The sequence below is a fragment of the Hypanus sabinus genome, chromosome 3 (genome assembly GCF_030144855.1).
Source record: "Hypanus sabinus isolate sHypSab1 chromosome 3, sHypSab1.hap1, whole genome shotgun sequence".
In the NCBI taxonomy this organism is placed as follows: domain Eukaryota; kingdom Metazoa; phylum Chordata; class Chondrichthyes; order Myliobatiformes; family Dasyatidae; genus Hypanus; species Hypanus sabinus.
In genome coordinates this window covers 8837536-8860332 of record NC_082708.1, presented here as the reverse complement: position 1 = coordinate 8860332, position 22797 = coordinate 8837536, and the positions used below count along the sequence as shown (strand labels likewise).

The 22797-nt window shown below is 41.2% G+C and overlaps 1 protein-coding gene across 4 annotated transcripts in view; it reads right to left on the bottom strand.

Moving 5' to 3' along the window:
• The window catches only part of uvrag (UV radiation resistance associated gene), a 444495-nt gene that overhangs the window by 229521 nt on the left and 192177 nt on the right, over positions 1-22797 (bottom strand). For all 4 annotated transcript variants that reach the window (XM_059963685.1, XM_059963683.1, XM_059963687.1 and 1 more), the window contains 2 exons: positions 11833-11920; positions 6071-6131 (listed from right to left, as the gene is read on the bottom strand). In XM_059963685.1, the coding sequence (XP_059819668.1) occupies positions 6071-6131; positions 11833-11920 (149 nt within the window). The remainder of the gene's footprint in view (positions 1-6070; positions 6132-11832; positions 11921-22797) is intronic.

Here is a 22797-nt window from a genome sequence, read left to right as displayed (position 1 = left end):
GCCCCTTTCAAGTCCAGCCACAAATTCTCCATTGGTTTGAGGATTGGACTCTGATTTGGCCACTCCAGGACATTAACTTTGTTGCTTTTAAGCCATTCCTGTGTAGCTTTGGCCTTCTGCTTGGGGTCGTTGTCTCACTGGAAAACAAATCTTTTCGCAAATCACATTTCTCTTGCACACTACATCAGGTTGTCCTTCAAGATTTCCCTGTATTTCGCTGCATTAATTTTACCCTCTACCTTCACAAGCCTTCGAGGGTCTGTTGCAGTGAATTATCCCCACAAAATAATGCAGCCACCACCACACTTCACAATAAGAAAGATTTGTTTTCGATGATGTGTGGTGTTAAGATTGCGCCAAACATAGCATTTAGTCTGAAAGCCAAACAGCTCAACTTTGGTTTCATCAGACCATAGCACCCTCTTCCAGCTGACTTCAGAGTTTCCCACATGCCTTCTGGCAGACTGTAACTGAGATTTCATGTGAGTTTTTTTCAACAGTGGCTTTCTCTTTGCCACTCTCCCATCTCAGCCACTGAAGCTTGTAACCCTCCAGAGTTGTCATAGGTCTCTTGGTGGTCTCCATCACTAGTCCCATACTTGCACAGTCACTCAGATTTTGAGGACGGCCTGCTCTAGACAGATTTACAGCTGTGCCATATTCTTTTCATTTCTTGAAGATTGACTTAACTGTACTCCAAGGGATATTCAGTGACTTGGAAATTTTCTTGTAACCATCTCCTGACTTAAGCCAAGGATATCCATGCATGGATGTTCTGTTTTCTTAGAATTTTGCATAGATTCAACATGTCATCTAAAACTTTGACAAACTTCTATGGATGCACAGTGGAGAGGGAACTGACTGCTTATGGCTTATGAATGGAAAAGCCTACAGAAGCTAGAGAATATAGGTCAGTCCATCACAGGTAAAGCCCTCCCCACCATGGAGCACATTTACAAGGAACACTTTCGCAAGAAAGCAGCATCCATCAAGGACACCCACCATCCAGGCCATGCTTTCTTCTCATTGCTGCCATCGGGGAGAAGGTTGCAGAGCCTTGGGTCCCACACCACCAGGTTCAGGAACAGTTATTACCCCTCAACCATCAGGCTCCTGAACCAAAGGGGATAACTTCAGTCTTCTCAACTCTGAACTGATTCCACAAACAATGGACTCACTTTCGAAGACTCTACAACTCCATCTTATTTATTACTTATGTATATTATTTTGTTTTCACAATTTGTAGTTTTTTTCACATGGGCTGTTTGTTCATCTTTGTTATAACAAGATTTTCTATTGATTCTATTGTGTTTCTTTGCAGTTATTGTGAGTGCCCGCAAGAAAATGAATCTCCAAGAGGTTTCTGTTTCCACTTTTGGTTTTGGAAGTACTCCCATTGCAGTAGGACTTGTGTTACAATGTGCGCTGTGTCAATGCTATGTTCTTGCTGTCTCTAATCTATTTAACTAGCTCCTGAACTACCCTGTACTCACTTCTGTGAACTACCTTTTCCTCCCTGCAGATTTTGTAGATGCCATATGTTTGAACTTTTCCATCAGCTGGGTTCTTTAGTCAGAGCTTTTGATTTAGTTATTGGTCCTGTTTATACAACGATACTTTTTTCAAGGTTTGCGGCTGATGTTCTGTCAAAAGAACAAGGTCTATCCTCTCTACTCTCCTCTCCCATCAGTCAGAATATACAAAATCCTGAAAGCTTGTACGACTTGATGAGAAGCATTGATCATGTGGATAGTCAGAGGCTTTTTCCCAGAGCTGAAATGGTTGCCACAAGAAGACACAGGTTTAAGGTGCTGCGGAGTAGGTACAGAGGAGATATAACCATATAACAATTACAGCATGGAAACAAGCCATCTTGGCCCTTCTAGTCCGTGCTGACGCTTACACTCACCTAGACCCACTGGCCCGCACTCAGCCCATAACCCTCCATTCCTTTCCTGTCCATATGCCTATCCAATTTTACTTTAAATGACAATACCGAACCTGCCTCTACCACTTCTACTGGAAGCTCATTCCACACAGCTACTACTCTCTGAGTAAAGAAATTCCCCCTCATGTTACCCTTAAACTTTTGCCCCCTAACTCTCAAATCATGTCCTGTTTGAATCCCCACTACTCTCAATGGAAAAAGCCTATCCACTTCAACTCTATCTATCCCCCTCATTATTTTAATTACCTCTATGAAGTCCCCCCTCAACCTTCTACACTCCAAAGAATAAAGACCTAACTTGTTCAGCCTTTCCCTGTAACTTAGGTGCTGAAACCCAGGTAACATTCTAGTAAATCTTCTCTGTACTCTCTCTATTTTGTTGACATCTTTCCTATAATTCGGTGACCAGAACTGTACACAGTACTCTAAATTCGGCCTTACCAATGCCTTGTACAATTTTAACATAACATCCCAACTCCTACACTCAATGCTCTGATTTATAAAGGCCAGCATACCAAAAGCTTTCTTCACCACCCTATCCACATGAGATTCCACCTTCAGGGAACTATGCACCATTATTCCTAGATCACTCCATTCTACTGCATTCTTCAATGCCCTATCATTTACCATGTATGTCCTATTTGGATTATTCCTACCAAACTGTAGCACCTCACACTTATCAGCATTAAACTCCATCTGCCATCTTTCAGCCCACTCTTCTAACTGGCCTAAATCTCTCTGCAAGCTTTGAAAACCTACTTCATTATCCACAACGCCACTTACCTTAGTATCATCGGCATAATTACTAATCCAATTGGCCACCCCATCATCCAGATCATTAATATATATGACAAACAACACTGGACCCAGTACAGATCCCTGAGGCACACCACTAGTCACTGGCCTCCAACCTGACAAACAGTTATCCACCACTACTCTCTGGCATCTTCCATCTAGCCACTGTTGAATCCATTTTACTACTTCAATATTAATACCTGATGATTGAACCTTCCTAACTAACCTTCAGTGTGGAACCTTGTCAAAGGCCTTACTGAAGTCCATATAGACAACATCCACTGCTTTACCCTCATCAACTTTCCTCGTAACCTCTTCAAAAAATTCAATGATTTGTCAATCATGACCTTCCACGCACAAATTCATGCTGACTGCTCCTCATCAGACCCTGTCTATCCAGATAATTATATATACCATCTCTAAGAACACTTTCCATTAATTTACCCACCACTGACGTCAAACTGACAGGCCTATAATTGCTAGGTTTACTCTTAGAACCCTTTTTAAACAATGGAACCACATGAGCAATACGCCAATCCTCCGGCACAGGAGTCAGGGGTAAGTTTTTTACTCAGAGACTGCTGAGCGCATGGAATGGGCTGCCGGCAACAGTGGTGGAGGTGGATATGATAGGATCTTTTAAGAGACTTTTGTATAGGTACATGGAGCTTAGAAAGATAGAGGGCTATTCGTAACCCTAGTAATTTCTAAGGTAGAGGTATGTTCAGCACAACTTCATGGGCTGAAGAGCCTATACTGTGCTGGAGGTTTCCTATGTTTCTACGACTAGGCCTAAGGCTGCTTCTGTCCGCATCATTATAAGACTATTGGACCATTCCCTAGTACTAGACCTTAATAGGATACAGAGCCTTGGCTGAGAAGTGGAAGATAGAGCTCAACCCAAAGAAGCGTGAAGTGATTTACTTTAGAACGTCAAATTTGAAAGCAGAATGCACTGTTAATGACAGGATTCTTAGCAGTGTGAACAGAGGAATCTTTGGATCCACATCCATCTATCCCTCAAAGTTACTGTGCAAGTTGATAGGGTGGTATGTTGGCCTTCATTGGTCGGGGGATTAAGTTGCAGCTGTATCAAATCCTGGTTAGACAAAACTTGGATAACTGTGTTCAAAGGATGCAAAGGAGATTTACCAGGATGCTGGACTAGAAAACAATGTTGTAGTAGGTTAGGTTGAGCAAGCTAGGGCTTTTGTCCTTTGAGTGAAGGAGGATGAGAGGTGACATGATTGAGGTGTACAAGATGATAAGGGGCATAGATAGAGTGGATAGCCAGAGGCTGTCAAGGCACAAATAACTAATACGAGAAGGCATGGCTTTAAGATAATCAGTGGAAAGTATAAGAGATATGTCGGAGCTAGTCTTTTTTTTAGAGTTGTGGGTACCTGAAATGCTCTGCCACGGATGGTGGTAGCAGCAGATACATTGGGAGCATTTAAGAAAGTCTTATATACACTCATGGATTAAAGAAAAATAAAGGGCTACGTAGTAGGGAAGAATTAGATTGCTCCTAGAGTAGGCTAAAGGGTCAGAACAACATCGCGGGCCAAAGGGCCTGTACTGTGCTATCATGTTCTATGCTTGTCCTATTTACAAAACTGTCAAGAACATCATATTTGCCATTACAATAAATAGAACGAGAAAGCTTGTTTCTTATGCACAGGATAAAAGAAGAACATTCCTTCAGCTGGAAAGCCAGTCATGAGTAAGTATCAGCAGAGCAGCTAGGATTATACAGTTGTTGTGTGACACACAGCTGTACAAAGCAAGGAAAGGGACATTGAATGGAAAAATAAAAGCATCATTGCTTCACTCAAGATTTAAGTACAGGAGTTGGGATATTATATTGAAGTTACATAAGATACTGGTGACAAACAAGAGAATATCTGCAGATGCTGGAAATCCAAGTAACTTACACAAGATGCTGGAGGGATTCAGCAGGACTGACAGCATCTAAGGAGGAGTGTACAGTTGGCCCTCTGTATCCATAGGTTCCACATCCGTGGATTCAACCAACCGCGGATCAAAAAGCAAAATTTGCCACACACCAAGCACTACGCTGAATCCATGCAAATTAAGTGATGTGTAGGCATACCCTGCTGTAGCCTCCCGCCATTTCACAGATCCTCGGTCTCTCTCCAGCACTCGTTGCTTGAGCATTGTTCGCCTTGTGTCTCATTCAATCGTTACTTGTTTTGTGAGCAAGATGAAGGAGTTTAAGGCTAGTAAGGGATGGCTGGCTAGCTATGTAAAGCGCTACAGCTTCAAGCACTTAAAGATCACGGGAGAATCAACATCAGCTGATGCCAAGGCAGCATTGCTTGAAGCTGTAGCTACGATGGTTGTGTCTGTACTGAACATGTACAGACTTTTTTACCTTGTCATTATTCCCTAAACAATACAGTATAACAACTATTTACATTGTATTAGGTATTATAAGTAATCTAGAGATGATTTAAAGTAGAAGGAGGATGTGCGTAGGTTATATGCAAATACACCATTTTATATAAGGGACTTGAGCACCCGCAGATTTTGGTATCCATGGGGGTTCCTGGAACCAATCCCCCGCGGATACCGAGGGACGACTGTACAGTCGACACTGTTTTGGGCCGAGACCCTTTGGCAGGACCAAGGATGTTGGTGAGGCCTAATTTGAATTTGGAGTATTATATGCAATTTAGGTCACCTACCCACAGGAAAAACATCAGTAAGATTGAAAGAGTGCAGAGAAAATCTACAAGGACATTGCCAGACTTAAGGAGCTAAGTTATTGGAAAGGATTGAATAGCTTACAACTTTATTCCCTGGAGCGTAGGAGAATGAGAGAAGATCTGATAGAGGTATACAAAATTATGAGCGGTATAGATAGGACAAACACAAGCAGGTTGGGTGAGACTAGAACTAGTGGTCAAGGGTTAAAGGTGCTAGGTGAAATACTTAAGGGGAACTTGAGGGGGAATGTCTTCATTCAGAGGGTGGTGAGAGTGTGGAATAAGCAGCTAGTGAAAATAGTGGATGTGGGTTTGATTTCAACATTTAAGAAAAATTTGGTTAGGTACATGGATGGCAGGCGTATGGAGGGTTGTATAGAGGTGCAGGTTGATGGGACTAGGCAGTATAATAGTTTGGCATTGACGAGATGAGCCAAAGGGTCCCCTTTCTGTGCTGTGGTATTCTATGACTGTAAGTCTCTTATACAAGACCCAATGCAACACAAGTTTGCTTCTTCATGAGTATGATCCTCATTCATTGGTCATTTTCTTTAATGTAAACAGGTCTATTTGTAGGCTAATCACAGAGGCTGGGTACCTTGGAAGTCTTCTGAATTGGGTAGCTTTACTCCACACATGAAGTAATCCTTCTGATCATTCTGCACAAGAGAAAATTTGAGGAAAGTTACAGTCTGACATTTTTTAAACCAGGTTATTCATAATACCAGAAACACAAACCTAAAAATCTATGCTTCAAATAGTAGTCAACCACATATAGGATCGACTTTATTCACCATATACACTCAGTTGTCACTTTATTAGGTACACCTGCACACCTGATCATTAATGCAAATATCTAATCAATCAATCAATCATGTGGCAGCACCTCAATGCATAAAAGCATGCACACATGGTCAAGAGGTTCAGTTGTTGCTCAGATCGAACATCAGAATGGGAAAGAAACGTGATCTATCTGACTTTGGTCGTGGAATGATTGTTGGTGCCAGATGGGGTGGTTTGAATATCTCAGAAACTGATGATCTCTTGGGATTTTTACACAGAAGTTCTGGAGTTCACAGAGAATGGTGAGAAAAACAAAAAAAAAAAAAAAATCCAGTGAGTGGCAGTTCTGTGGAGCAAAAACAGTTTGTTGTTTAGAGAGGTCAGAGGAGAATGACCAGACTAGTTCAAGCTGACAGGAGGGCAGCAGTAACTCAAATACCATGCAATGGTGATGTGTTGAAAAGCATCTCTGAATGCATAACATGTTGAACCTCAAAGTGGATGGGCATCAAAAAACCACACTGCTTTGTAATCCTGTACTAATAAAGTGGCCACTGGGTGTATGTTTACATGTATTAGGAATTTGCTGCGATGTGTTATTCAGGGTGCGACACACTATAGAAAACAATATTCAAGAATTATAAAGAATAAAGAATTAAATAAAATATAGCTAGAAATCAAAGTACAGATTATGGAGTAAAATGTGCATAAATACCAGCAATACAACAGCATTACAAAAAGTGGTTCTAAGTGTTTACAGCCGGAGACAGAGGTAAAGGATGGTAAAGGGGATCTAACCAGAATGGTGGATCAGATTAAGGGCCTGGGGAGGAAACTTTTAAGGTGGCGTGAGGTTTTCATCTGAATTGCCCTATCGCACTTTCCAGAAGGAAAGGCACTTTATATGGTGGTAGTGTCCGCCATGATTTTCCTGCCCATTTTTTTCCCTGAACTAATACAAGTACTGCAGTGGCCTCATCTGCAGTCTTGTGCCTCTATTTATTTTTATTTTCAAATTAAATGAAGACATCCTGAAAAGCTTCAATTTGCTTCAAACATTACAACACCACAGCCACAAAATCTGCTGGATGGACTCAGTGCCTCTCTGGGAGGAAAGGAACTGTCAACATCTAAGGGGGAAACCCTGCATGAGGACATTTCCTTTGCAGCTTTCCTCCAGCAGATTGTTCACTGCTCCAGATTCCAGTATCTGTGGACTCCCAAGTCTCCTTTACAAAAGCGCAGACGAATTGAAAACTTGGATGGTCACCAGAATGACAAAGTGGAATAATAAGTGTAAAGATTAGGAAGAAGAAAGATATGGATGAATGACCAAAAGATGGAGGGATGTATAATATCAATGATTGCACACTTTATCACAGTACCACAGGGCCCGGGAGGAGAGAAGCCACTGGTTAAAACGACTAAGTCAGGGTAGTCAAGAAATAAAGCTTGACAAGGCCCCACTTAACTCCGCCATAGATGGTCCCAAGCCCAGCTGCAAAAGCAGAAGGGTTGCACATGAGGTTAGTAACCTCATCTCTTGAAACCCTGAGCCACAGAAGCTACAAAAATCTCATACCTTGAAGTCATATGGTCAAAGTGGAAGCCACAGGGCCAATCAAACTTCAGGACAGAGGTCTCTGGCAAGCTGCTGTCGGTGGTTTATGTAGGAGTGATGGGCTTAAGAAGAGAAGACGCCCCTATTTGAGTATAGTTTTAGATCTTCAGAAAGAACACAGATCATAAAACGGTACAGCACAGTACAGGCCCATCAGCCCATGACATGGTACCAAACCTTTAGCTTATTCCAGGTCAATCTTAACCTTCCCTCCCATATAGCCCTCTGTTTTTCTTTCATCCATTTAAGTCTCTTAAATGTCCCTAACGTATCTGCCTGTACCACTGACCCTAGCAGGGTATTCCACGCACCTACCACCCTCTGTTAAAAAACACCCTTTCTCTGACGTTCTCCCTATATTTTCCTACATCTCCAAGATCCTTCCATTCCTCCACACTGTAAAGGACCCTGCCATTAACCCTGTTTTCTGCCTTCTAATTCGATCTTCCAAAGTGAATTTCTTCACCCTTGAAAAATACATTGATTTTAATTAATGTCACCAGAAAATATAAACATAAAAGGTGGCTTTGAACAAGAAAGAGCTAATTTTCTTGAAGTAGAAATCAAGGTACAGATTTAATTTTCCTGCCAGCACCATTCTCCTGCCTTCTCCCCATAACCTTTGATACCCTTGATCAAGAACCTATCAACCTCTACTTTAAACGAACCCAATGATTTGGCCACCACAACCGTCTGTGGCAATGAATTCCACAGATTTACCACCCTCTGGCTAAAAAAATGTCACCTCCTCTCCATTCTAAAGAGACATCCTTCTATTCTGAGTCTAAGCCAGGCATGGGCAAACTACGGCCCGCGGGCCATTTGCGGCCCGTTAAGCTTTTTAATCCGGCCCACAGAACTTGATGAAATTATATTAATAAACCTTGTTAATGTTTTTTCCCCGCAATTCTGGCGTTTTCCCAATAGATGACGCACTCTATATACATTGACCTTTGTTGAGGTGCAGCGTATTACTCCACATTTGCGCTTTACTCTTTGTTCGGCTCGACCTATTTGTGTGAACAGGCGTTCAGCGTCATGAACATCAAAAAAGCCAGCCACAGATCCAAGTTAACTGACCAACACCTCAGATCCATCCTGAGAATCGCCACAACAAAACTAAACCCAGACTTTGATGCGCTGGCTAAAAAGGGAGACCAACAACACTGTTTCCACTGAAATTAAAAATAAGTTTCTTCGTTGTGTTATGTAAAAAATGCATTTGAAAATATTTTTTTCAATAATCCTTACATGTTACATGTCATTTCTGTTAAATGATAGACATGAGTAGTGCGCAAGTGCATGTACGCTCTCAAAATAAAAAATGCGCTCCAGATCAAATAACGCACTCCAGATCAAATAACGCGCTCCGCATACTGGCGCGCTGTCACTGTTCTGTCTTTGTGCTGGTCGTTGTTGAGTTTTGGCACAGGGGACAATTGAATAAGAAGGAGCAGGACAAGTAGACCTGCATCTCCTACCGTTTTTGAAATAAAGACAGTCAGGAGGAGAGTGATGATGATAATATCTTGAAGGATAACAGAATTTTCAGTGTTTTAAAATAATAACTGTTACTTTTAAAAAAAGCTGTATTTTATTCATATAATTTTCAGTGTTTTAAAAGTCATTTCAATAAATAGCTAAATACCATGGGACTTCAAAGACAGATATTTTGTTGTAATGCATTTGTTCATTTTCAATTGAAATTAAAGCACATGTTTTCTACATATCCCATGATATTTTATTTTCTCTTATGAGGTGTATTACCAAAACACTCCGTCCATCTGCTCCTGGTCCAGCCCCCCTGTCAAATTTTAGAACCCTTTGTGGCCCACAAGTCAAAAAGTTTGCCCACCCCTGGTCTAAGCCCTCTGGTCCTAGACTCTCCCACTATTAGAAACATCCTACCCATGTCCATTCGATCAAAGCCTTTCATTAAAACCATAGGACTATAAGACATAGGAACACAATTAGGCCATATGGCCTATTGAGTCTACTCTGCCATTGTAACATGGCTGATCCAATTTTCCTCTCAGCTCCAATCTCCTGCCTTCTTCCCATATCGCTTCACGCCCTGACCAATCAAGAATCCATCAACCTCTGCCTTAAATGTACCCAATAACTTGGCCTGTGGCAAAGAATTCCACAGATCCACCACTCTCTTGCTAAAGAAATTCTCATCTCTGTTTTAAAATGACCCTCTACTCTGAAGCTGTCTCCTCTGGTCATAGACCCTTCCACCATAGGGAACATCCTCTCCACATCTACTCTATCGAGACATTCCACCATTCAATAGGTTTCAATGAGGTCATTCCCTCATTCTTCTAAATTTCAGTAAATACAAGCTCAGAGCCATCAAACCCTCTTCATATGACAGGCCATTCAATCTTGGATTCAGTTTTGTGAATCTGCTTTCAACCCTCTCCAGTTTCAATGAGAACCCCCCCTCCCATCTCTTCGCTTGGAAGCAACCACAAATAATAGAGGAAAGTTTAATCTCTAGACTAGCCACACAGCATCAGCATTACTGTCCTATTGCATCTATGATCTTAATGATTATCCTGTGTAGAACATTATTCTAAATGAGATTCAGACAATAACTTATTATTATATAAGATTTAGCAGAACTTAATTGCTTTTGTACTTCATGCCAAAAAATCCCAAATATATATTTAAACTATATCTATAGCCTCATTCAAAGATTTGAGAACTGTAACCCTGAAGGCTCAGCTCCTTCTTGAAATAGTGTCATATAATTTCCTGCCTCTCATGGCTCCTCCCAAGATGTGTCACTTTACACTTCGACAATAAATTGCAACTTCCAGGCATCTCCATTTCAATAAGGGAGCTCTCACGGCTGAAATTTATTCCTCGACCAACATCAAAGAGAAAGGTCATCAAAAGAGCACAATAAGGCTCAATATGATCAGGCTGGCTGCCAATCATGACGACATCTGAAATGTATTGTGTGACCTAATCCAGAGATTGTGAAGCAATACAAGAGGAGCAGCTTCCAGAGCACGGGACCTATTACCCCCAGATCCAGAGCAGGTTCATGAGAATAATTCTGGAAATGAAAGGGTTAAGGTATCAGGAACCTCTGATAGCCAGAGGGCGGTGAATCTGCGGAATTCATTGACACAGAAGGCTGCAGAGGCCAAGTCATTGGGTATACTTAAAGCAACGATTGTTAGGTTCTTTAGTAGTTAAGGGCATCAAAGGTTACAGGAAGGAGACAGGAGAATGGGGTTTAGAGGGATAATAAATTAGCCATGATGGAATAGTGGAGCTGATTCAATGGGCTAAATGGCCTAATTCTGCTCCGATGTCTTGTGTCTTACTCCTATTTCTTACACAGGCGAGTCAGAGAGTGAGAGAGAGCGAGAGAGAGCGCAAATGTGAGCGAGAGAGAGAGAGAGAGAGAGAGAGAGTGTATGTGTATGTGTGTGAGTGGGGGTGGGGTCGTATTCATCCTGTTGTGGTCACCTCATCATAACAAGAACATAGAAGACTTAGAGAGGGTGCAGGGGAGTTTTACCAGGATGTTGCCTGCATTTGACAGGATGTCTTATGAGAAAAGGTTGAATCAGTTAGGGTTTTTCTCTTTGGAGTGCAGGACTTGATAGAGGTGTAGAAGATGATAAGAGGCAAAGATCCAGTGGATAGACAGGGTGGAAATGGCTAATTATCAATAAGATGTCTATTTAAAGTAAAAGTTAAAATAAGAAAGCTATGAATTTTGAAATGTAAAATTTCCCAACAATCGGTATGCATGAAAGCCATCTGATCATGGAAAGGAATTGCAGTCACACTCTTAGCAGGCATTTGTGTCCTTCATGAAGCATACCAAACCTCAGGTGAGAATGGTACATCAAATCTTAAAGGGAGAAAAATAATTCCAGAATTGGGACTCTGGCCCTTATGAATATTGAGTAGTAAATGCTCAGGAATCTTACCACTTCAACAGGGTAGATGTAAGATAGTTCCGACAGCAGTTGTCGACGACGGATGTTGAGCTGAGCATTGGTCTTCAGGAACATCTCTCTGTTAAATAAAGCAGTAGCAACAAACCAATTATTAACACATAGCTTGCAAACAATAAATGAATTGACAAAACTCTCTCAGATCATTCTAACAGATGCACTATAGAAAATATCTTAGCGAGATGTATCATGGTTTGGTACGGCAACTGCTCTGTCCATAATTGCAAGAAACTGCAGAGTTGTGGACTCAGCTCAGCACATCAAATAAACCCAAGGGTAACAGCAAAAGACTTACAGAAATCTCTAGAACTTGCTAAGGTCGCTGTTCATGTGTCTACTATAAGAAAAACAGTGAACAAGAATGGTGTTCATAGAAGGACACCATGGAGGAAACCAATGCTCTCCCAAAAAAAAAGTGCAGCACACCTAAGTTTGCAGAAGACCACCTGGATGTTCCACAATGCTTTGGGGACAATTGAGACAAAAGTTGAACTTCTTGGCAGATTGCACACTGCTATGTTTGGAGGAAAAAGGGCACTGCACACGAACACTAAAAACTCATCCCAACTGTGAAGATGGAAAAAAGAACATCATGGTTTGGGGCTACTTTGCTGCCTCAGGGTCTGGACAGCTTGCACTTGTTGAGGGAACAATGAATTCAAAATTGTATCAAGACATTTTAAAGGAGAATGTCAGGGTACAGGTCCGTCACCTGAAGCTTAACAGAAGTCGGATGATGCAGCAAGACAATAATCCAAATAACAAGTGTAAATCAACCATAGAAAGGTTTAAAAAGAAAAAAAAAATTGTGCATTGGAATGCTGAAGTCAGAGTCCAGACCTTATCCCAACTGAGATGCTCTGGCATTACCTAAAGAGAGTTTATGCAAGATATCCCAGAAATATTGATGAACTGAAACAGTTTTGTTTGGTAATGGTCTAAAATTCTTCCTCACCCTTGTGCAAGTCTGATCAGCAGCTACAGGATGGCTGATGGAGTTTATTGCTGCTAAAGGAGTTTCCACCAGTTATTAAATACAAGGGTTCATATACTTTTTTCCAGCCTGAATTGTGAATGATTAAACAATGTGTTCAATGAAGACATGAAAAGTACAATTGTTTGTATAAGTTTAGGCAGATTGTTTTAGTGACTTAGAAAAGATCAAGCCACATTTTATGAGTAATTAATGCACAAAACCAGGTAACTGCAAAGGGTTCACAAACTTTTTCTTGCAACTGTATATGTACTTTGGTAATAAATTTACATTGAACTTTGAAAGCACATTAACACCAGGCTCAAGATCAACTTCTATCCCACTGCTCTAAAACTACTAAATGGATCCCTAATACAATAAGATGGACTCTTGACCTCACAATCTAAGGTCATGGCCATGTACTTTATTGTCTGTCTGTTCTGTGTCTTCTCTGTAACTGACACTTTATTCTGCATTCTTTTATTGTTTTACCTTGTACTACCTCAATGCATTGTGGTGATTAATAAATCTGAATGCACAGTATACAAGAGAGCTTTACACTGTAACTTTCTCCTCGGTAGGTGAGACAATAGTAATTTTAATTCCAATTGGGATGATGGTCCCTTGGAACCAATTTGGTGAAGGGATAGGAGACCCAGTGGAATGCGCATGGGTGATGGGGACATGGATCCAAACTGGGAGGGGACCAAAGCTGAGTACCTATCAGTGTACCTACTTGGAATTATTTGTACAAGTAGTGCACAAAACAAGTTCTTCATTGTCCCTGAGTAAGTGGGAGAAGAATAAACTGATCACATAGAATAAGCGTGAGCTTGGAGAATGTAAATTAGTTATTTTATTTCACTGCACTGCTATACTGAACATTAACAGAGTCACAGATCAATCCAGCATAGATACAGGCCCTTTGGCCCAATGAGTCTATGGCAACCATGGTGCCCAAGCTGGGGTTAATTTTGTGCTCCATTATTGTAGTAATCAGTGGTGATGTGGGGGTATCAAAGGCAATACATACATAAAACAAGATGCTGTTGGTTTGAGAAATAGCTATGCAAATGTTGGGCAAGAATAGAATACACAATGGCGCACCCCACTCAAAGCTCTTTAAAGCATATCCTCAATTACGGTTCAAGACTTGGCAGCAAGGGGAAACGGGATTCATAGAAGAGGCAGTGAGAAAACTGCTGAGAAGCAGCAAGACATTCATGCTTAAGTTTACTAAGCACAATAATGCATAGTTGTAAGTGCAATGACCAAACATATGTCACTGCAACTCATTCTCATTTGATATGATTTATATAATTTGTCTTCTTTAGCGTACATTGTTTATCTATGTACAGCATTTCATAAATTCTACTGTGTTTCTTTACTTTCCTCAAATTCCTGCAGGAAAATTGAATGTCAAGGTAGTATATAGCAACAAATGAGTACTTTGATAATAAACATATTGTTACTTTGAAAGCAGCTGCAGCCTTTTCAGAATCAGAATCAATATCACTGGTATATATCACTAGATTTGTTAACTTTACAGCAGCAGTACAAAGAACTACATGATAAAGAAATAGAGAAAAAAAACTGAGTTACATTGAGTATATATATGTCTATTAAATAGTCAAGTTAAAATAAGTAGTGCAAAAAAACCCAGAAATAAAATAGTACTGAGGTAGTGTTCATAGGTTCAATGTCCATTTAGAACTTGGATGGCAGTGGGGAAAAAGCTGTTCCTGAAACACTCAGTGTGTGTCTTCAGGCTTTTGTACCTCCTTCCTGACAGTAGCAGTGTGAAGAGGGGTTGTCCTGTGTGGTGGGGATCTTTAATGACGGACACCTCCTTCCTAAGGCACCACTCCTCGAAGGTGTCTTTTATACAACGGAGGCTAGTACCCATGATGGAGCTGACTAATTTTACAAGTTTTTGCAACTTATTTTGATCTTGTACTGTAGCCCTCCCCCACACCAAACATGATACAGCCAGTCAAAATGCTCTTCATGGTACCTTTGTAAAAGTTTGAGTGTTTCAGTTGACATATCAAAGCTTCTCAAACTCCTAATGAAATATAGCCACTGTCTTGCCTTCTTCATAGCTGCATCAATATGTTGCATCCAGGTTAGGTCCTCAGAGATCTTGACACCTAGGAACTAGAAATTGCTCACACTCTTTGCATAATTCAGCTACATATAAATCCTTTCAAACTGTGGTGCATCAACACGGATCTGTTCTGAGAACATTGCTTCCACAGAGATCTGTACTGGGATCATTGCTTCCACGAGAATCTGTTTTGGGAATCTTGCTCTTAGTGATGCTTATGAATGATTTGGATGAGGAAGCATTATGTGGACAGTGTAGAAGGTTTTAACTGGATATTGACAAGATGCAGAGCTGGGCTGAGAAGTAGCAGATGGAGTTCGAACCAAAGGAGTGTGAAGTGGTTTACTTTGGAAAGACAAACTTGGAGGCAGAGTACATGGTTAACGGCAAGTTTCTCTGCAGAGATCATGAGGTTCATGTCCATAGATTCCTCAAAGTTGCCGCACAAGTTGATAGGGTTGTTAAAAAGGTTTACCGTGCATTGGCCTTCATTAGACAGGTGATTGAGTTTAAGAATCATGAGGTAATGTTGCAGCTCCGTAAAACTCCAGTCAGACCAGAATTGTGTTCAATTCTGGTTACCTCATTATAGAAAAGACGTGGAAGCTTTGGAGTGGGTGCTGTGGAAATTAATTAAGATGCTACCTGGATGAGACAGCATGTTTTATGAGGAAAGGTTAAGTGAGCTAGGGCTTTTCTCCTTGGAATGAGGATGACTTGATAGATGGATGCAAGATGACAAGAACCCAAATAGAGTGGACAAGCAGCAACTATATCCCAGGATGGAGATATCTATAATACAAGGGGGCATAGTATAGGAGTGAAGTTAGAGGTTAGTTTTCACACCAAGAACGGTGAGTGCGAACTGCGCTCTGTCAGGAGTGGTGGTAGAGGTGAATACATTAGGAATATTTAATGAACACTTGGATTCTTGAACACTTGGTAAATGGATGAAAGAAAACTGGAGGGCTATGTGGGAGGATAGGGTTAGATTATTCTTGGAGTAGGTTACTGGATAGCACAACATCGTGGGCTGAAGGGCCTGTTTATCCATGTTCATCCAACACCCTGGGTGCTGCAGAGATTTCAGCTTCACGATAAAGTTCCTGCTCCCTGAATATATGACTGTGCAACAATTCAGCTGCCATTTACAGCACTGATTACGTTTCCCTTCATTAGAGTGCAGTGAGACAAACACTATTTATGTATAAACAATTTGGCAAAACTGAATCAATTGCAGACAGTAGCTCCACTATCGATACAGTTCCTGCTCTCTGCAAAAACCATAAACTGCTGGAGGAACTCCACAAGTCAGGCAGCATCAATGGAACAGAATAAACAGTCAACGTTTTGGGCCAAGACTCTTCATCAGGACTGGAAAGGGAAGGGGCAGAAACTTCTCTCACATCTGTGAGAGTGTAGCTTTTCTGGGAATGATTTCAGTTCAGTTTTACCAATTTTTTTACATGTATAATCCTTTACCTCTCTGTACAAGGGAGAGAAGTTTGTAATCAATGCTATAAAAAACAGCTGAATTATTGCTCAATCGTACATTCTGATCTCTAGATACATTGCCAAAACGTTCTGCACTTATGACCAATTGTGGCATCAATGTTTTAACAAAAATATCTCCGGATATTCACACAGGGTGCAAAACCACACAGCATGCTCATCTGGATTGAACTCAAAACAATTCCAGATGCTGGGAAAAGAAAAGCAGAGAATGCTGGGAATTGTCGGTGAACTGGGCAGCATCTGTGAAGAGAAAAGCTTGGGTCTTTTTTAAATCAATGACTTTTCATCTCAAAATTATGGAAGCAAGTTGTAGAGAACAAAGATTTGTAACAGGGTGGCAATAAACTTTATGTGATACAATTGTTTTCAGTGATATCCAAAGTATATGATACCTCATAATGATCTTGCACTTTATTATATACCTGCACTACTCTTTCACCGTAGCTGTTACTTTTTTTTCTGCATTGTTAATCAAAAGTTTATTATTACTGACGTATATGTCATGCAATTTGTTATTTTGTTGCAGCAGTGCAGTGCAAGATATAAAAAATACTACAAGTTATAATAGGAAACAAAAGCAAATAAGCAATGCAAACAAACAGAGAGCAAAATAGTGAAGTACAAACAAGAGAAATTCTGCAGATGCTGGAAATCCAAAACAACATATACAAAATGCTGGAGGAACTCAGCAGGTCAGGCGGTATCTTTGGAAAAGAGTAAACAGTCGATATTTTGTTCTGAGATCCTTCTTCAGGACTAAGGAAGGGGGAAGGAACCTGATGAAAAAAAAGGTGGGGCGAGGAAAAGGAGGCTACGTGGAAGGTGATAGATGAAGCCTAGGTGGGTGGGAAAGGAATAATCTGATAGGAGAGTAGTGGGCCATCGAAGAAAGGAACAGAGGGAACACAGGGGGAAGTGATAGGCAGGTAAGAAAAAGTGCAAGGTCAGAGTAGGTAATAGAGGTTGGTGGGGTGGGGATGGGGGGGTGTGGATTTGTTCACTGGAAGGAGCAACCGATATTCATGCCATCAAATCGGGAGGGTCCCCAGACTGAATATAAGGTGTTGCACCTCCACCCTGAGGGTGGCCTCATCTTGACATAAGACACCTTGGGCCAACACAACAGAAAGAGTGAGATAGTGTTCATGGATTGTCCAGAAATCTGATGTTACTGTTTTACCTGTTCTAGCTCAATGCACTGTGTGATGATATGATTTGTATGAACAATATGCAAGAGAAGCTTCCTGGTCATTCCTGGGCTGAATGGACCAATTACAAGCAGCCTATCAACAGTCCTGGAGCCACACTTCAATTCCCTTCCCTATTACTGCTCTTTCCTTGAAAACATTTTTAAAACAGCCTCTGACCAAGCTTTGCAAGATGCCGTAGTACCTCCTGAGGATCAGTGCCAAACTCTGGCTGGCCATGTTGCACAACCACATACTGCTAAGAAAAGCATATGACACAGCTCGAGGTAAGCTTGATAAGTGCTAAAGCCTCAAGGAGCAATTAACGGGGTCTAAAAAACATTCTATGAAGTACGATTTTCAAAAGTCAACTTCTCCAACACATCTGAGGGTTCAGAGTAAAATTCTTCAAAGGAAGGCACAGTAGCGAACAAGTTATCATAACACTATTACTTTGTCAGAGACACATATTTAATTTCTGCCACTGCCTGTAAGGAGTTTGTATGTTCTCCCTATGACCCCATGAATTTCCAATGGATGCTCCAGTTTCTTCCCACATTTCAAAATACAGATTAGGGTTAGTAAATTGTGGACATGCTATATTGGCACTGGAAGCATGGCAATGCTTGTGGGCTACCCAAACACATCCTGCGACTGTGTTGACTGTTGACACAAAACAATCCATTTCAATGTACATGTTTAAAATAAGGCTAATCTTTATCATTAGTCTTTTAAGATGAACAAAATACCCATGTTTGATGAAGCATCAGTATGCGGATATGGTTTGAGTAACGCAGATGCATTTCTAAACATATTTATTTACTTAGAGACACAGCCCAACAAGCCACACCGGCTAGCAACCCATCTATTTAACTCTAGCCTAATCACATGATTAACTAACCTACTAACTGATATGGCTTTGGACAGTGAGTGGGCAGAAACCGGAGCACCCTGAGGAATCCCACATGCTTACAGGAAGGACATACCTACATCTTACAGATGGCATCAAAAATGGAACTCCAAACTCTGACGCCCCAAGCTGTAATAACGTTGCGGTAACAAACCATTTGAATGGAGTCAGACCTTCGGGCATTGGTGAGGTGCAGCTGGTTAGTAAAGGAAGGCAGAGGAGAACTCTTTTGCTGCGAGTAGCATGAAATGCTCAAGGTATATGAACGTTGAGTAACAAAAACGGTTTGCTCTGCCTCTTGGCTAATACTCAGACTTTAACACTGGTGGGTGAATGGAGTGGGAGAGTCTAGCACTTCAGCTTACTACAAAAGGATGTGAACTTCCTATTAATAACAGAATTGGGAAGACAACTTTTGAAATTAAAGATATACAAGATTGTGTTTATAAATACCATTACTCAGGCTCAGCCTTAGTTTTTGCAGTGCCTGGACATGTTTACTTAGAAGGATGTCAAGCTAAATCATGAAGTACTCTTCCCACTGAGAGGCACAGAAGATTGTGCAGCTGGACCAGATAAACATGGTCTTAAATATACTTAAATGTACTTAGCTTCTCAGAGTTTAAGTGAAATGAAATTTAAACCAAAAAACAGATGCTGAATTTGCCCAGAAGCAAGGTAACCAGGCGTGGAGGTTGGTAAGTTTCTTGATTAGCAAGGGTGTGAAAGGTTATGGGGATAAGGCAGGAGAATGGGTTGAAAGGGATCATAAATCAGCCATGATGGTGGAATAGCCTCGATGGACCAAATGGCCTAATTTTGCACATATGTCTTATAGTCTTAAGGAGAGAGTTCTGCTTTCTTAGTTGGTCATGGTAGAGCTGCTGCCTTACAGCACCGGCATCACAGGTTCAATCCTGACGTCCGCTGCTGTCAGCGTCAAAGTAAAAGTCAATTTATTATTGAAGTGCATATATACAGTGCAACCATACACGACTTTGTGATTCATTTTCTTGCAGGAATTTACAAGAAAAACAATTGGGTTTATGAAAAACTATAAAGACTAACAAACAACTAATGTGCAAAAGAAAACAAAATGTAAATAATAAAAATAATACTGAAAACATGAGCTGTTGATCCATGAAAGTGAGTTTGCAGGTTGTGGAATCAGCTCAGTGGTAGAGCTGAGTGAAGTTATCCACGTTCGTACAGGAGCCTGCTGGCTGTAGAGTAATAACTGCTTCTGAACTTGGTCATGCGGGACCTAAAGCTCCAGTACCTCCTACCCAATGGTAATAGCGAGAAGAGAGTATGGCCTGGATGGTGGAGGTCCTTGATGATGGATGCTGCTTTCTTGTGGTAGCATTTGTAGTAAATACATTGAATGGTGGGGAGGACTTTGCCTGTGATAGACTGGACTGTATCAGCCACTTTTCCATTCCTGGGCTTTGGTGTTTCCAAACCAGGCTGTGTTCCAATCGTTAGGATATTCTCCTCTGCATCCATCCCTGTGAATGTTCTCCCTGCCAGTTTCATTCAGGTGCTCCAGTTTCTTCCACATCCCAAAACGTGCAGATTGGTGGTATAATAATCCCTAGAAAATTATTCCCTGAGAGGAAGAAATCTAAGAAGGCATTGTAGAGATGCAGCTTCAAGTTCCTGGATGTTAACATCTCAGAAGATCTATCCTGGTGCCAACACACTGATGCAATCACGGAGAATGCTCACCAGCAGCTATACCTTATTAGAAAGTTGAGGAGATTTGATATATCATGAAGACTCCAGCAAACTTCTACAGATGCTCGTTTCTGCCCATGGTCAGCAGTCTGACCGGTTGCATCACCGCCTGATAGGGAGGCTCCAATGCACAGGAATGAGAGAGACTGCAACGGTGCCTCCCCAACATTGCAGATCTTCAAAAGGCAGTGCCTCAAGAAGGTTGCATCCATCATTAAGGACTCTCCCCGTGCAGAATATGCCATCTTCTTGTTACTACTATTGAGGTGGTGGCACAGCAGACTTAAGACCCATTCTCAACATTTTAGAAACAGCTTCTTCCCCCTTCCCATCAGATTTCTGAATAGTCCATGAACACTCCCTCAGCATTCCCCTTTGCATGATTTATTTTATTTTCATACTGTACTGCTACCATAAAAAGAAGTTTCACAACATACATCAGTGATAATAAACTCAGTTGTGATACGTCTGAGCATGAAATTAATGTAAAACTGGGTGGGTAATGGTCAGCATGAACACATGTCAAAAGGCCAGTAGCCCTGCTGTATCTAAGAGCCTCAGATTTTCACTACTTGCGTAGAAACTGAAGCCAGTAGATGTCCATGATAGTTTATAAAGTCGGAACTGTGCATCATCATGTCCACGTCAACCAACAAGTACTTATGTATAGCAATCCTGTAGGTCCACTGGCTAGAATTTTCTTAAATTTTGTGGGAGTCTTTGCCTCTACATAAGGTATCATAATTTTACAATGATTGGAGTAAAGGGGGGGGATGTCAGAGGTAGGGTTATCTTTTAACAAACAGTAGTGGATGTGTGGAATGCGCTGCCAGGGTTGATGGTAAAACAGATACTATAAAGACATTTAAGAGACTTGGCAGGTGGGAGAAGCAGTCATTGAACACAGGTTCCAGGCCTGTAAACAGAGTGGAAGCGAACATTTAAGAGACTCTGAGATAGACACACATGTGGGAGGGGAAGGTTAGATTAATTTAAGTGTACATTAAGAGATTGTCAGAACATTGTGGGCCAAATGGTCCATACTGTGCTGCACTGTTCTCTGTTCTATATTCTGCCATGCCTTCAGGAAGTGGCTTTTGTTAAAATTATTGGAAGTTTATTATCTATCCATTTGCAATTTGACAATCTATTCAGATAACTAATTAATATAGCAGCAACAAGCAAGATACTGGAAAAATTCAGCAGGCTGTGTTGTATCTGTAGAAAAAAATGGAGAGTCTATGCTTTTGGTGAAGACCCTTCCTTTGGACTGAAAGATAGAGAGATAGCCATTAAAGAAATGAGGGGAAGGGCTGGAACAAGAGCTGGTAGGTGAAAGGTGGATCCAGGTGAAGGGTGCTGATAGGCAGATGGAGGAGAGACAGAAGGCAGCAATGGAGGGTGGGAGGAGAAAGGTAGAAGCAACAGAAGGCTGCAGATGATGGAATCGATAGGGTGGAGCATGGAATCAGACACCATCATCTACAGACCTTTGTTGCCTCCACCTATCACCTCCAAATGTTTACCTTTTTTAAACTGGTTAACTCCACAGCATGGCAGAGTAGTGGTGAGCATAACACTTTACAGTACCAGCAATCTGGGCTCAATTCCTGCTGCTGCCTGTAAGGAGTTTGCTCTTTCTCCCCATGACCATGGGGTTTCCTCCAACAGTCCAATGACTGATAGGTTAATTGGTCATTGTAAATTGTCCCATGATTAGGCTGGGGTTAAATTGGGAGATTGCTGAGCAGCACATCGCAAATGACCAGAAGGGTCTCTCCCACGCTATATCTCAGTAAATAAATTAATCTTTTAGTCCAGATGGTGATTTGAAACATTTACCTGCCCATTTCCACCCCCACCCCACAGATGCCACCCAACCCACTGAGTTTCTCCACTGTAGAACAATACAGAACATAGAACAATACAGCACAGTACAGGCCCTTCAGCCCACAATGTTGTGCCGACCATCCTGTTTGTTATTCTACATTCCAGTATCTGCAGTATTTAATGACTTCATGTAGTCTTCAGAGATCAGAGGCCATGACCTCCCTGCAACCACTCAGATCTCACCACATTTGAATCACCAGTAGCGGTACACTGTTTACCTTTTAACTTGTGATGTAAATGCACCTTATTATTTGTGGTAATATTACTCCAGGTGTTGTGTATGAGTTATATGTGGTTATATATACTTTGGTCTGGAGGAATGTTGCTTTGGTTGGCAATATACATGTCAGAATCAGAATCCAGTTTCATATCCCCATTTTTTGTGTCAGCAGCACAATGCAAAGCATAAGATTAAAAAACATGAACTACAGAAAGTATATATATTAAATAATTAGTGCATAAAAAGAAATAACAAGTAAGAAATTGGATGGCAGAAACTGTTCTTGACTCACTGAGTATGTGCCTTCAAGCTCCTGTACCTCCCACCTGATGGTACCAATGAGAAGACAGCATGCCCTGGGTGATGGGGATCCTTAATGACAGATGCCACCTTTTTGAG